The sequence below is a fragment of the Heteronotia binoei genome, chromosome 4, assembly GCF_032191835.1.
Source record: "Heteronotia binoei isolate CCM8104 ecotype False Entrance Well chromosome 4, APGP_CSIRO_Hbin_v1, whole genome shotgun sequence".
In the NCBI taxonomy this organism is placed as follows: Eukaryota; Metazoa; Chordata; class Lepidosauria; order Squamata; family Gekkonidae; genus Heteronotia; species Heteronotia binoei.
The window spans coordinates 45,019,760-45,036,062 of record NC_083226.1 but is presented as its reverse complement, the minus strand read 5'-3'; the positions used below and the strand labels follow the sequence as shown (position 1 = coordinate 45,036,062).

General features: G+C 44.8%; 1 protein-coding gene across 2 annotated transcripts in view; it reads left to right on the top strand.

The window, feature by feature from the left end:
• TEK (TEK receptor tyrosine kinase) overlaps positions 1 to 16,303 on the top strand; it is a 64,711-nt gene that overhangs the window by 38,076 nt on the left and 10,332 nt on the right. For both annotated transcript variants that reach the window (XM_060237188.1, XM_060237187.1), the window contains 6 exons: positions 2,260 to 2,421; positions 5,078 to 5,212; positions 6,309 to 6,602; positions 7,682 to 7,981; positions 9,467 to 9,624; positions 13,794 to 14,004. In XM_060237188.1, coding sequence (XP_060093171.1) covers positions 2,260 to 2,421; positions 5,078 to 5,212; positions 6,309 to 6,602; positions 7,682 to 7,981; positions 9,467 to 9,624; positions 13,794 to 14,004 — 1,260 coding nt within the window. The remainder of the gene's footprint in view (positions 1 to 2,259; positions 2,422 to 5,077; positions 5,213 to 6,308; positions 6,603 to 7,681; positions 7,982 to 9,466; positions 9,625 to 13,793; positions 14,005 to 16,303) is intronic.

Here is a 16,303-nt window from a genome sequence, read left to right as displayed (position 1 = left end):
ACTTCAGTCACTAATGAGAATGCTCAGGAGTATTGACCTCCAGGAATAGCTATAGTAATCATGATAACCAAAGAACACCAACACAGAGATCATCCTCATGTGACAACTAAGGCTGTACACTGCCAAAGATCTTTGCTTTTTGAACCTGCATGATGAGGGCGGAGAGAGAGAGTTATCAGAAGCAAGATCAACAGAGCGCAGAAGAACCCCACCTGAATCCATTATTAGAAGCACACAGTCTAAGTCTCCTGAAGTCAGGGGGGGGTCTTAGCCAATGGACAGCAGGGGCAGTTGCATAGGGCCCCACACTTGGAGGGGCCCTGATCATCCACAGCCCATCCACCCCCCAAGGAAAAGCAGGCTCCTGCTGCCACTTGTACCTGTCCTGTCTAGGTCTCAGACAGCTGGCTTCCAGTGGTGGCAGCTATTGCCCACTTCTCCTGAGGTAAAGACCATCTCTTGCTTGGCCTTGGTTGGGAGGAGTAGCAGGAGAGTGCCAATGATTCTGGGGGGCCCTCCTACATTTTCAGCCAGGGTCTCAGAATCATTAAGACTGCCCCTGCCTGAAGTTTCCAGTGGTTAGTGGGAGAAGAAAGTATCCCCCATCATGTTCACACTTGTCACAGTGCCCTTGCTGAAAATCCTGGCATTCAGTAAGCATTCATATTTCTCTTAAACCAGAGATGTTCCCTGATAATACCCATGGAGGAGAGAGCAAGACATGCATGAATGATCCTGTCAGCAGAAGAAGATAGGACTTGCAATAATGGATTTAAATTATGGGCAGAAAGGCACCACCTGGATATTAGAACGTTTTTTTACAGTAAGAGTAGTTCAGCAGTGGAATTGGCTGCCTAGAGAGGTGGTGAGCTCCCCCTCATTGGTGGTTTTCAGGCAGCAGCTGGAGGAACACTTTTCAGAGATGCTTTAGGATGACCCTGCATCCAGGAGGAGATGATGGTCTGTATGGACCCTTCCTACTCTATGATTCTATGAAAGAATGTTGATTGATGTTGCAGTGTCACCATAGAGCTTTGGGGACTTCCTAAGCATTGTGATGCAGCAACATTAACACTTCTTCTCCCCCTTTACCTACCCCCCAGAAGCTCTTGGGAGTTGATGGCAGAGGCCTAGTGACTCTATCAAAGGAGAACTAAAAAGGACTAGAAAAGCACTTGTTAATGTAAAAAGACCCTAATGATGTCTTACTCTTTGTTTGGTGCCTTGTTTTGTTTTCATGTGTCACCTTTTGTACCTTTGTTATTATGGGGAGCTCAAAAACTGGGACTTGGACCTCTGAGTTGGCTTGACTGCATGTCAGAAAAACTAACTGGTGACAATACTCTCAGGGTGCAGTCACACATACCATTAGTGACGACACAGCTCCGTCTGGCTGATGGATTAAATGTGTTCGTTCAGACAGCCACATCTGGCAATCGATCGTCATCCGGGCTCATCCAGGCTTGCTACGCATGAATGGCGCATTAATTTGACAGTGCATAAAGTCCGGCCCTTTTTCAAAACAGCGGCACAAGATCGGCTTTTTGTTGTTTGGACAGCTCATACGCGAAACTGCCTCTCACCTTTTTTTTAAAAGAAAGCCCCAGCAGACATGCGCATTGCCAGATCATCCGGGAATCTGAGGTGACGCTTCTGCTTCTCCAATCAACACAGCATCGGGGGGTGGGGTGGGGGACGTTATCCCACTATTCAGAACAGGAAAAAATTCTTTTTTTTTCAATGTGGAGGATTTCAAGATATCACTGTCACTGCCAATTTCTAGGAAAATAATTCCTGGCAGTTCCGTGGTTTGGATCAGCAATGTTAATTCTGGAAACTTTCGCCCTTCCCCCCTGCCTCTGAAGAAAGTTTTAATTTCCCAGCTCCAAACAGTTGGGCACATGTTCAATGGACCCACTCCCCTCCCAGAAATCACCATCTCCAAGAAAGGAGCGTGATAGTATTGGATGTCTGATCGTGCACAACAGAATGAATCGCATTCTTGGATGCTCGTCTGAACTGCCCTGCATCGATTCAATATTCAGCAGTTCAGATTTGAGTGCTATACACCCGCTTTTAATGGTAGGTGTGACTGCACCCTCAGAGACAAAGCAGTGTGGAAGTCATTGTATTGATCCATGGTAGCAATCCCTCTGTATTGCTTCTTAGAGATTTATTAGACAGCAAGAATGCTGGTCAGTCCTTGTTAAAGTGTATTTTTACCTAATAATTATGTTGTTTATCTTTTTCTCCAATCAGTTGTTCCCGTTCCTATAAATGCTCCCAAGTTGGTAGACAGAGGACATAATTTTCTTATCATTGACGTGAATGCAGATCCACACACAGGGGATGGACCAATTGTGTCAACCAAGATTCTTTACAAACCTGCCAAGCAGTATTATACCTGGAAGTCAATAGAAGGTAAGGGTCAGGCTAATAATTATTTTTTATTTATCCCAGGAGATATCCTACTTTAGGATCTATTTTAGATCTAAGAAATATCTGAGCCACATTTATTTCCAAGTTCCTTGCAGGAGCTCACAAGAAAAGAATTCTCAGTTCCTTACCAACCTTTAATTGTCAGGATCCTTTGGAGGAAGCCATGACAATGAATGAGGTATTAAACTGATACACATTTTTAATGTGAATTTGCCCACAAAGTTTGCTTAGTTTAATCCTAGGTAGTCAGATTGATGGTAAGTGACAGCATCACATCAGTACTTTATTGATTCTTACAATTTGCTGTTCAGTCACACAGTTGAGTCTGACTCTTTGGGACCCCATGGACCGTATCAAGCCAGATGAGGAGTCAGGTGGAAGCTTGGTAGTTGTTTTGGCTCATTTTTCTGAACTGATTCAATGGGGGAAGCTGAAATGGCCAGCAAATTAGTCAATTCAGGGCAGAAAGAGAATAAGAACATAACAACATAAGAGAAGCCATGTTGGATCATCCAGTCCAACAATCTGTGTCACACAGTTGCCAATATGTGTGTGTGTGTATATGTATATACATACACACATATATATATATACTGTGGCTAATAGCCACTGATGGACCTCTGCTCCATATTTTTATCCAATCTCCTCTTAAAGCTGGCTATGCTTGTAGCTGCCACCACCTCCTGTGGCAGTGAATTCCACATGTTAATCACCCTTTGGGTGAAGAAGTACTTCCTTTTATCCGTTCTAACCCAACTGCTCAGCAATTTCATTGAATGCCCACGAGTTCTTGTATTGTGAGAAAGGAAGAAAAGGACTTCTTTCTCTACTTTCTTCATTCCATGCATAATCTTGTAAATCTCTATCATGTCACCCTGCAGTCGACGTTTCTCCAAGCTAAAGAGCCCCAAGCATTTTAACTTTTCTTCAAAGGGAAAGTGTTCCAAACCTTTAATCATTCTAGTTGCCCTTTTCTGCACTTTTTCCAATACTATAATATTCTTTTTGAGATGTGGTGACCAGAATTGTACACAGTATTCCAAATGAGACCGCACCATCGATTTATACAGGGGCATTATGATACTGGCTGATTTGTTTTCAATTCTCTTCCTAATAATTCCCAGCATGGCGTTGGCCTTTTTTATTGCAATCGAAAATTTTCAGTGACGTATCTACCACAACCCCAAGATCTCTCTCTTGGTCAGTCTCTGCCAGTTCACAACCCATCAACTGGTACTTGTAGCTGGGATTCTTGGCCCCAATATGCACTACTTTGCACTTGGCCACATTGAACCTCATATGCCACGTTGACGCCCACTCACCCAGCAGATCCCTTTGGATTGCCTCACAATCCTCTCTGGTTCTCACCACCCTGAACAATTCAGTGTCATCTACAAACTTGGCCACTTCACTGCTTACTCCCAACTTCAGAACATTAATGAACAAATTAAAGAGCATGGGACCCAGTACTGAGCCCTGCGGCACTCCACTGCTTACCGTCCTTCTGTGAAGACTGCCCATTTATACTCACTCTCTGCTTCCTATTAATTAGCCAGTTTTTGATCTACAAGAGGACCTGTCCTTTTGCTCCATGACTCTCGAGCTTACTAAGGAGCCTTTGATGAGGAATAGGAGCCTTTGATGAGGAATAGGAGCCTTTGATGAGGAATATTTTCAGTTGTACAACAATTTGAGATTGGTTTCAGGAACAATGGAAAACTGATTTAGCTAAGCATGGAATAGATGCTAAGTCTCACCTGCCCATCAGGCGGTTCTCCTTCAGATTAAGGGGTTTTGGCAAACAGAATTGGAGGAAGAAGCCAGAGTTATATCTGCCTTCATCATTTCAGTTGGTTGGTACAAACTTGCTGTGTGACATTTCAGACTTAGGAACACAGATTCATCTTTCAAGAAGCTGGCAAATAACTTGTGGAATGACATGTCAGAATTTGTAGCAGTTTATATTGATTACATCACAGCTTTTTGCAAGGACTTGGGTTCACACTAGGAACATTTAGCAAGGGTGCAAAGAGCAATCCAGTATCAAGCTGGAAAAATGGCAGTTTGGAATGCAAGAGGTGGTTTTCTTGAGACACAGAGTGTGTAGTGGGAATATCCCACTGATGAGAGACAATAGAACAAAGCAGGAGTCAAGTTCACCTTTAAGACAAGGTAGAGGCAATCTAGAGTTAGGAAACCCCTAAAGACCAAGAAGCAGATTGAGACTTTCTGGGTTTAGTGATGGTGTGGGAGCTGGACAAACTTAGACCTTATTTGTGGGGACAAGAGTTCACCCTCTCAACAGACCACTCATCCCTACAATGGCTTCAAACTATGAAGAACTCAAACACTAAACCAGAGGTGGTCTTAGAAGATTTAGGAGTTCAACATAAAAACTGAACACGTGGTTGGATGCAACAACATGGTTGCAGATTTCGTCTTCAGGAAGGACATAGACAAAATGGATGAATTCTATGTGTTATTATATGCATATATATTCTCTAATGTGAAATATGTTGACTTGCACATTTCTTATAAATGATTTGTTTGGATTTGCTGCAGAGCAACCTAATGTTATCTAAAGCCTTCATTCTTTATTGATTTTCAGTATGTTTTTTTCTTGTCTTCTGAAACCCAGTAACTGAAAAGAACATAAAACTGGACAATCTGGAACCAAACACAGACTATCAGTTCTGCGTCCAGCTGACTCGCAGAGGAGATGCGGGAGAAGGACATCCTGGTCCAACGGCCAGTTTCACTACAGCTGCTGTTGGTATGCAGTTCTTTGAGCTTTTTCTATAGAAGGAGTATCCATGCCAAGCTTCATTGTGCATAGTTACAGCTGTTTACAAGGAAACAGCATATTTCTCCCAAAGTGATTAACCTATTTTTGTGTGATCTGTTTCACTGATTTAGCTAGCTAGCTATTGTGATAGCAACATCCAATAGAACAGTACATTATATATAGAATAAATGTAATAAATAAATATAGAATAGTTGGTCTTTGACTGAAATAAATATTGATTGATTGATATAAAATAGTACATTATAGATATTCTCAGGGCTTTTTTGTAGAAAAAGTCCAGCAGGAACTCATTTGCATATTAGGCCCTTGGCACAAAGCCACCCAGAACTGCGTTCCTGTGCGTTCCTGTGCGTTCCTGCTTTTTAAAAAAAAAAAAAAAAAAAAAAAGCCCGGATATTCTCAATTTTATCATGTGATACTAAAAAGGTAAGGTAGTCCCCTTTGCAAGCACTGAGTCATTACTGACCCATGGGGTGATGTCACATCATGACGCTTTTTTGGCAAACTTTTAGTTATGGGATGGTTTTGCAATATACAGAAGAAGAATTGAAGAATTGCAGATTTATACCCCGCCTATCTCTCTGAATCAGAGACTCTGAGCGGCTTACAATCTCCTTTATCTTTATCTTCTCCCCCCACAACAGACACCATGTGAGGTGGATGGGGCTGAGAGGGCTCTCACAGCAGCTGTCCTTTTTAAGGACAACCTCTGCGATAGCTATGGCTAACCCAAGGCCATTCCAGCAGGTGCAAGTGGAGGAGTGGGGAATCAAACCTAGTTCTCCCAGATAAGAGTCCATGCACTTAAGCACTACTCCAAACAGTGGCAGATGGTGAGGCAATTCACTAATTACAACTGCTATGGTCAAGAAAGCAAGGAGATTGTCACCATTGGCTTTGGTCCAACAGAGAATTTCCAAGGAAGGGAAGGATTTCTGTCCACAGAGTGTGATTTCCTTGCCTCACAGTTCAAATGCCCTCCTCAAGTGCTGTTACTTGGAGACAGGGAGCACTTATATTTGTGTTTCAAGAATATTAAGGCTTCTTCTCTCAATTCTCGAAGGTCTCCCTCCACCGAGAGGTCTCACTCTTGTTCCTAAAAGCACAGCAGCCCTGCAGTTGTCATGGCAGCCATTCATTCAACCCTTTGAAGGTGAAGTCCATGTTGAAGTAGAAATGAAGAGTGTGAATGATAGGAATGGGGATAGCACCACTTGCTTTAGCCTGCCAGGAAATGAGTCTACACTGATTATTGAGCATTTGGAGCCCAGACACCAGTACATGTGCCGAATCCGTGTGAACAGCAAGTCCCAAGGAGAATGGAGTCCCTACCTGTATGCATGGACCTTCAGTGATCGTAAGTGGAAAGAATACATTTGTTGGTTTGTTAACTTCATTTATACCCCACCTATCCCCAAATAGGAGCCCAGAATGGCTTACAACACTCTCCCCTTTGCCATTTCGTTCACATAACATTTTGAGTTAAGTTAGGGTAAGAATGTGTGAGTGCCTTAGCAAGCTTTCGTGGGCAAAGTCGGAGATTCAGACCTGGCCTAACTGGAAAATCATGTAATTACAACAAAAGGGATATCAACATAACCTACTGCACTGCATTAGTGGGCTAGCCCTCATTAGTACTATTTCTTGCTCCCCCCCATCAAATCACAAACATTGGCATGTTTATCATGTTAGCTCAGCTGATTCCACATGGAGGGTTTCCCCGTTTCTGTCACCATTTTCCCCACATTCCCACATGATAGAAACAGGAAGTGATGCCCCAGAAGTATCTATCCCTCCCATGCTAAAAGACCACTTCCCAAGACACCCTGGAGATCTGCTGCCAGTCAGGGTATATAATACTGAACTTGAAAAATCAAGTATCAGTCAGCTTTGTGTATTCACGTGATATCCAGGACTGTCATCACACATGCTAAATAGTGCAATTTCCATCCACTTTTAATGTACTTTCAAACTGGATTTTGCCAGTTCACACAGTAAAAGCCAGTTGGAAAGTGTATTGGAAGTGGATTGAAACTATATTATTTAGCCTGTGTGATCATGGCCTTAATTAACTAAACTACTATTAGTAAATACCTGAAAGTCAGATCGATCAGTTGCTATCATCAGTGGGATGGAATGAAAAGTGAGTGAACCATGACTGAAATCACTCTGTCTCACAGCAATAACTCTCTCTGTACCAAGTCATTGAATCAATAGCAAAATGTATAATGTATGATAGTTCTTTAACTGATTACTGAACTCACTGTTGCAAAGTTTAACTCAAGATGCCATTTTCTGAAAACATTATTCAGATTCATTAAGGAGAATAAAAATAAAGACTAGAACCAGATTCATTAAGGAAAATTAAAATAAAGACTAGAACCTAGAAGGCGCAGAGACTATTGTGAAGTATCACACATTTTGCTTGTTTACTAGGACTTCCACCATCACCCAATAATGTCAGGATTGAAAACATCACAGACTCCTCTGCTATCATTTCTTGGTCAACAGCTGAAGGACATTCTATCTCCTTCATCATGCTCAGCTATAAAATTTATGGCAAGACTGAGTACAACCACATTGACGTAACAATAAGAAACACCACCATTACTCAGTACCAACTCAAGGGTCTGGAGCCAAACACTGAATATGTGGTTCAGATAAGTGCCTATAACAACGTGGGACAGAGCAACCCAAACCCTTCTTATGAACTGAAAACCTTAACAGAAACAAAAGGTTAGTGTCAAGCTGAGAGCTGACTTCTGCAGAAACCATGAGCATATATGATGGGCTTTCCCATGCATAACTTAATAAGTGCAGAAAAGGGCAACTAGAATGATTAAAGGGTTGGAACACTTTCCCTATGAAGAAAGGTTAAAATGCTTGGGGCTCTTTAGCTTGGAGAAACATCGACTGTGGGGTGACATGATAGAGGTTCACAAGATTATGCATGGGCTAGAGAAGGTAGAGAAAGAAGTACTTTTCTCCCTTTCTCACAATACAAGAACTCATGGGCATTCATTGAAATTGCTGAGCAGTTGGGTTAGAATGGATAAAAGGAAGTACTTCTTCGCCCAAAGGGTGATTAACATGTGGAATTCACTGACACAGGAAGTGGCGACGGCTACAAGCATAGCCAGCTTCAAGAGGGGAATGGATAAGCATATGGAGCAGAGGTCTATCAGTGGCTATTAGCCACAGCTTATTATTTTAACTCTCTGTCTGAGGCAGTGATGCTTTGTATTCTTGAGCTGCGGGGGGGCGGGTTCAGTGGAAGGGCTGCTAGCCCCACTGGTGGACCTCCTGATGACACTTGTGGATTTTTTGGCCACTGTGTGACACAAACTGTTGGACTAGATGGGCCGTTGACCTGATCCAACATGGCTTCTCTTATGTTCTTATGTAACTTAAGTGGTTCAAGGCTGAAAACTGGTAAATAATTATGCAAATGCAAACTGTTGTGTTTTAGAAAACGTGAAAGTTTTTGTTAGTCCTGATTGCATCTACTTGGTTTGGCCATAGCACACCCCTGCTACAGCAGTAGCAGCAGAAACTGGGGTGGGAGATTATTATCCTCACACATCTTGGTCCACCTGCGGCTGTCCCACATTCCCACAGTCTGCTGTTCTCTCTTTCCTCTGTCACATGGGCACAAAAGTGCAGCATGATGGTGAACATAACTGCCTGCCTTCCCTAACCCTGAAATCTTCCCTTTCCCAGCCTAGTTGTACTGTTAAGAATACAGTGTGGCTGGACTGAAAAGGGGAATGTGCTCTTTAAAGGGCTAAAAGTATGTGTGTGGGGGATAGTGTTGCAGGGCAACATGCTACACAGCATCATTCAGAGCTTAATCCTCCCCCCTTAAGTGTCTCCTGTTCCAGACAAATGTTTGCTCCATGGCTGCAGTTGCCTAGTGATCACAAAAGGGTGTGTGATGTTGAAAACAGCATATTTGAATGCCAAATATGTTTGCTGCAAGGTCTGCAGCAGCTGTAGTTTAAGAGACCATCCCTAACCAGGGCAGTGTTCCACACAAATGGCTACAAAGGATCTGCTAGTGAAGCTCTTCCACAGGTCCACAGACCTGGAATGGCATGTGCCATAAGACACATGGGCATCTCACTGGGGATCCCTGCTTTAGGGGAATGATTGTGAGAGTTAATTACTGAGGAATTTCTTCTTTTCAAAGATTAATCATGAATAATCCATCTGCTCTTGCAGTTCCATATGAGTCAAAAGGAGGGAAGATGTTGCTGATTGCTATACTTGGCTCAGCAGGGATGACTTGTCTAACGATACTGCTGGCCTTTTTCATCATGCTGCAGCTGAAGCGGGCAAATTTTCAGCGACGAATGGCCCAGGCCTTCCAAAATGTTGTGGTAAGTCCATGGCTTTTTGTCAAGAATATCTGGAATCAAAATAACAAACAAGGTGTCTCAGTTCCAGTACAACTTGTTTAGTACTTCCTGTTTCAAAGAGAGCACTGCTATTTGGATGGCGACTAGAGCTCACCTCACGGAAACAGAAGAGCCTCTCCTTCTATCTGTGTTGCAGGCAGGGTTTTTTTGTAGCAGGAATTCCTTTGCATATTAGGCGACACCTCCCTGATGTAGCCAGTCCTCCAAGAGCTTACAGTAGGCCCTGTGCTAAGAGCCCTGTAAGCTCTTGGACAGGCTACATCAGGGGTGTGCGGCCTCATATGCAAAGAAGTTCCTGCTACAAAAAAAAACACTGGTTGTGGGCCTAGATGCAACCTAGCACATCCCTATTCTGCCATGAAGCTCAGTGGATGACCTTGGGCCAGCCTCACCTTCCTTATAGGGAGAGCCATGAGTGCTACCCTAGGCCCCTTGGAGGAAGAGCAGGGTAAAAAAGGTGATAGACTAGGGGTCCCAACCCTCTCGCCCTGGCGGGGGACCCCAGGATTTCCCCCCTCTTCCCCCGCTCCCCCCAAAAATGGAAGCGGGGGGAGAGGGGGGAAATGGCGAGCCGCCCCGTCCCGGAGCGTGTGAGGCCGCCGCGCCGCTGCCGCCCCCTTCCCGCCCAGTGAGGCCGCAGGCGGCGGGCCCGCCGGCGCCCAGCGGCAGGAGGAGGCGGCGGAGGAGCTGTCGGCCGAGGGCCTCGCTAGCTGGCGGCATTGGCAGCACAGCCCCGCCAGCACAGCCCCGCCAGCACCAGCGCGGCAGCGCCGGAGGCAGCTCCTCGGCCTCCGGCGTTGGCAGCACAGCCCCGCCAGCACCAGCGCGGCAGCGCCGGAGGCCGAGGAGGAGGCCCCGAGCCCCCGGCCCCGCTCTCCATGCCCGCGCCACCGCCCTGCTTCACCCAGGCTTCCAGCCTCAGGCAGGGCCGAGGGGCGGGGAGGATGAGTGGGAGGAGGAGGAAGGGACAGCTTCCTCCTCAGGCGGCGGCTGCGGCGCGGGAACCTGTGGCTGCGGCGCTTGTCACAGCCTTGATCTTGGCTCCACTCCTAACATCTCCTGGCTCCACCCCCAAAGTCTCCTGGCTCCACCCCCAAAGTTCCCAGGTATTTCTTCAATTGGACTTGGCAACCCTATGATCGACAGATGGTGTGGGCGGAGCCCAGCAAGGGAACTGAACTTTCCCATTTCCCCTTGCCTATTGTACCATTTGATATCAACCCAAGGGGGCAGGGAATCCTCAGAGTGAGTGCTGAGTGCAATACTTTGGGGGGGGGGGTTCTGCATCAGGAGGAGGCAATTGCTGAAAAACACTTCCCCTTCTCTGCCAGTAGAAGTACACTTCTGCCAGTGGTTTGGCACCAAGTCAACGCCTTTGTCCCCAGATGTGGACTTTCTGATAGGAACAGGAAGTGAGGCAGTATGTAACTCTGGGCTTTCGACTGGTACAGGCTGTTCTTGTTATCTTATCAATTTTAGTGCCTATTTCTCTCCTCTTCCTGTCCCGTTTCCTAACAAATAGCCTGGTGGCAATATGAATTATTTCTGAGATGCTGTGATAAGGGAAGGACAGAAGCATACAGGCCAAATACCATATAGTTAAGAGATGTTGGATATAATTAATCAGTACATTGACAACATTTGTCATTTTAGGCACATCTTGCTTTCTTGATGTTTATTCAGTGTCTGGCCTGGATCTGACAAACCAGTACATTTTTATCCCATCAAGGATAACCAAGGAGCTCGGGACAGGATTCATTGGTCTCCCCTCCTCCATTTTACCCTAACAATAATCCTGTGAGGTAGGTTAGGGTGAAAGACAGCACCTGACCCAAGGTCACCCACTGAGCTTCATGGCAAAGTGGAGATTTCAGCCTATGTCTCCCAGATTCAGATGAGTAGCTGTGCTGGTCTGAAGCAACAGAACAAAGTTTGAGTCCAGTGCAACCTTTAAGACCAACAAAGTTTAATTCTGGGTATAAGCTTTTGTGTGCATGCTCACTTCATCAGATACATTGAAACAGTTTTCCTCAAGCCTTACTTATAGGTAGGGGTCCGTTAGTTGCCAGGAAGGGCAATAAGAATAGCTAAGATTGCATTAAATCAGTTGTTAAGATCCTTTTCCTTGTCTCATCTATGGTTCTCTTCTAACACTAATAGTAGAATAGGACCAGAACTTTTTCCTGGGGGAACACAGCAGAACATAGTTCCAGAATCTCTTCATGGAAACAAAATTTTCAAAAAATGTTTTAAAGTTCATGAGAGACACTGGTGTATTTCTCCTTCGTTTCCATCTTGAGATTTATGGCACCTCTTTTTCCAGAAAAAAAGCCCTGCGTAGGACAATCAGCTTTGATAGACAAACCCAATCCTTTCTCTCCACATGGTCCTAATCCAAAGCATCACAGTCCATACCTGATATGTACCTTTAAAGTAGGCTTCCCAAATCCCCCGCCTGGGCTGGGGACCCCCGATTTGGAGCCTCCTCCCCCTGCTGGCCAAAAATTCAGAAAGCGGGGGAATGGCAGCCCTTCCCACCCAGCCCCGATCCCAGCAGCTTCTTCTCTCCCGTTCCCATGATCCCCAATGCTTCTCCTCCTCCCTTCCCTTCTCACCTCGATTGCAGCAGCTTCTCTTTGCCCCTCCCCTTCCCACCCAGCTCTATCGCAGCAGCCGGAGCTTTTCCAGGCTGCTTCCTGCCCCGCCCCAAAGGACCATGTGCCTTTGCACTTCCGGAGGTGGTGAAAGGCTTCAACTTTCTGTGCCTGTGTCTGTTGCTGAAATAAGCTGGCTGGTGAGTAGAGAGGGCAATCCCCTACATCAGATTTGCGAGAAGGTGTGTGTGTGTGTGTGTGTGTGGAGAGGAAAACATCTTCATTATTCCCTATGGAAATCGTTTCTCATAGGGTATAATGGGGAATTGATCTGGAGGTTTCGGGGGCTCTGGGGGAGCTATTTTTTGAGGTAGAGGCACCAAATTTTCAGTATAGTATCTAGTGCCTCTCCCCAAAGTACCCCCCAAGTTTCAAAACGATTGGACCAGGGGGTCCAATTCTATGAGCCCCAAAAGAAGGTGCCCCTATCCTTCATTATTTCCTATGGAAGGAAGACATTTTAAAAAGTGTGCTGTCCCTTTAAATGTGATGGCCAGAACTCCCTTGGAGTTCAGTTATGCTTGTCACACCCTTGTTCCTGGCTCCGCCCCAATGTCTCCTGGCTCCACCCCCAAAGTCTCCTGGCTCCACCCCCAAAGTCTCCTGGCTCCACCCCCCGAGTCCCCAGATATTTCTTGAATTGGATTTGGCAACCCTACTTTAAAGGATGGTAATTCCTAATTTCCATCTGACCCTAAACTTTAACATATCTTTGTCATTTCTTTTGGATTCCTATTTGTTGTGCTTTCTACGTACTACAAAAAAGTGGTTCTAAAAGTTCCCTTAATTATATTAGGCTTGTCTATGTAATGTAGTTGGGGCTTTTTTACTGCTTTTAAATAAAATATTTTGCAGTTATTTGGTTGTCACTTGTGAGAACCAGGCAGTTAAAAAAAACCACCAGATTCAGGACTGAAAAGTGGGAACATTTACCCTGACTCATACAGATATGCTAAAATAACCAGATGACAGAATTATTTCCACCCTTGAAAGAATGGGCAATGTGGGCTCATACAGGCCCTAAGAATCTTTTTGATGATAAGGCTGAATCATCCCAATGTTTAAAGCTACACAGAATAGCAAAGCTATTCTGCAGAGCACTGATAAAAACATACATTTCTAGCTTGCTCTCAGCTTGAACTTTTTACTGCAGGCTACAAAATTTGGTTTTACCTCCTGTGTACATTTGTCATAACTCCTCAACATTCTGTTTATTTCTTTACTTCATTTATATATTGGCTTTCTTTCCAATGGATTAAAAGCAATTTACATCATTCTCCTCTCTTCCATTTTATCATCACAGCAACCCTCTGAAGTAGGTTAGGCTGAGACTGTGCAACTGGCCCAAGATCTCCCAGCAAGCTTCCATGGCAGAGTAGAAATTCGAACCTGGGTCTCCCAAATAGCCTAAACACCACACCGCACTGGCTTTCCTCACAAACTACTGAACAGTGTTTGTTTAACTTCCCCCCACAGCGAGATGAACCAGCAGTACAGTTCAATTCAGGAACTCTTACCCTAAGCCGGAAAGCCAAAAACAGCTCAGGACCAACTATCTACCCAGTTCTAGAGTGGAATGACATTAAATTTCAAGATGTGATTGGGGAAGGCAATTTTGGCCAAGTTCTCAAGGCACGAATAAAGAAGGATGGTTTGAGAATGGATGCGGCCATCAAAAGGATGAAGGGTGAGTAGATCAGCAGAAGGGTACAGAGCTTCCAATGATTAGTAAGTAAGACCATTCTATACAGTTGCTAATACATGACCTTGCAAAATTGTTCTACATTGTTTACTCTGCCTGTAAGCAACTAACTACATGTTACGTGAAACTCCGCAACTGAAACTGATACCCTGATATGTTGAGGCTATTGGTAGCAGGGAAAGACAGGCACTTTCTCTTTGCCTGTCTTTTTCTGCTTCAGAGCTAATAGCCAGGTGGTGGTAGTTTTGATTAGTGAAATCACATAGTGGGGGATAAGGATAAACACCCCTGTGACCTTGCTGTAGCCTTAATTTGAAGTAAGGGACCCTGCTTTTGAAAGTTCAGTCTTAAATTATGGGCAGATCTCCTCTTGGATCTTCCAGTTCCTCATCTAGTGTGACCATTAGTCATCATCAGAATGAACCTGCGCTTGACAAAGCTGTTTCTGTGATGTGCAAAATTTTATTTATTTATTTATATTTATTGTTTAGGCTTCTAGGCCACCCTTCCCTGCATGCAGGGCTCGGGGTGGTTTACAACAAGATGAAAACACTAAAACAATGTACAGTCTAAACCAAAATTAAATAACATTAAAAGCAGATTCCAATTAAAACAATCCAAATGGCAGATAAACAACGTCACTGCTCCCTGGCAAATAGACAAAATGTCACTGACAGACTCCTTCCTTCTAGCAACTGTTGGCTGGTGAGAATTCCCTGCATACTTGGGAAGATCAAGAGGTGCCTCAGGGGGTGATGCTCTCCCCGATGTTGTTCAACATCTACATGCGTCCTCTTGCCCAGAGGTATGGGTTGAGCTACCACCAGTACACTTATGACACCCAGCTCTATCTACTGATGGACGGCTGGCCTGACTGTGTTCCAGAAAATCTGGATCTGGCGCTGCAAGCCATGGCAGGATGGCATAGGCTGAGTCGACTGAAGCTGAATCCATCGAACACAGAGGTCCTTTGCCTGAGTTGCAGTGGTCTGGGTAGGGAAATTCCCTTACCAGCATTTGATGGCACGCCACTGACAATGGCGCACAAGGTCAGAAGTTTGGGGGTGCTGCTGGAGCCGGGCCTTGACAATGGAGGCCCAGATGGCAGCCACTGCTAAATTCGCTTTTTTCCATCTTAGGCGGGCAAGGCAGTTGGTTCCCTTCCTGGAGCGCGGCAACCTGGCAACAATGGTCCATGCAATGGTCACCTTGAGGTTGGACGACTGTAATGCCCTCTACATGGGGCTGCCCTTGTGCCGAACCCGGAAACTACAGCTAGTGCAGAACACGGTGGTCAGGCTGTTATTGGGGCTTCCCAAATGGGAGCACATACAGCTGGGACTGCGGGAACTGCACTGGCTGCCAATAGTATACCAGATTTGTTACAAGGTGCTGGTTATTACCTTTAAAGCCCTGTATGGCCCAGGACCTGCCTACCTTAGGGACCGTCTTTCCCCACATGTTCCCCAGAGGATACTTCGATCTGGATCTTAAAATCTATTAGTAATCCTGGGGCCGAAGGAGGCCAAATTAAAGATCACTAGAGAGAAGGCCTTCTTGATCGCAGCCTCCTACTGGTGAAATCAACTGCCAGAGAAAGTGAGGGCCTTGGGGAAGCTTGTCCAGTTTCGCAAGGCCTGTAAGACAATTCTCTTCCAGTTGGTGTTCAACTGATGCGGAGCTTATATCGTAGGAAATCTGAAGAAATACTGTCGCCACTCAAAAACATATAATATCGAAGAGATTAGGACCAAATTAATTCTGTCTGTTTTTAACTACTGAATGTGTAATTTTATAATATGTATTGATTTTAATTGTTGTGAGCCACTTGTGGGAAGGGCGGGATATAAATCTCGAATAAAATAAATAAATAAATAAATAAATATTGTGAGCCACCCTGAGCCTGCCTTGGCGGAGAGGGCGGGATAGAAAATAAATAAATAAATGAGACTTCCCTTTGCCCAAAGCTTTTTTTGAGCGGGAACACACTTAGCTTCTCTACATTCTGTTTATTTCTCAGTTTGGTGTAGTGGTTAAGTGTGCGGACTCTTATCTGGGAGAACCGGGTTTGATTCTCCACTCCTCCTTACACTAGAGAAAGGTTCCCCTAGTGAAACACAGTTGTGGCTGGCTTGGTGTGGCCTGATATGCAAATTTCCTGCTGGGCTTTTTTTGTAGACATTTTGCCCAAGTTTGTAGTCAACTGCTACCAAAATAACTGTCTCTCCCCAGAAGATCAGGAACCAGATACAAAGAAGTTTTTTATAAATTCTTCTACTAAATA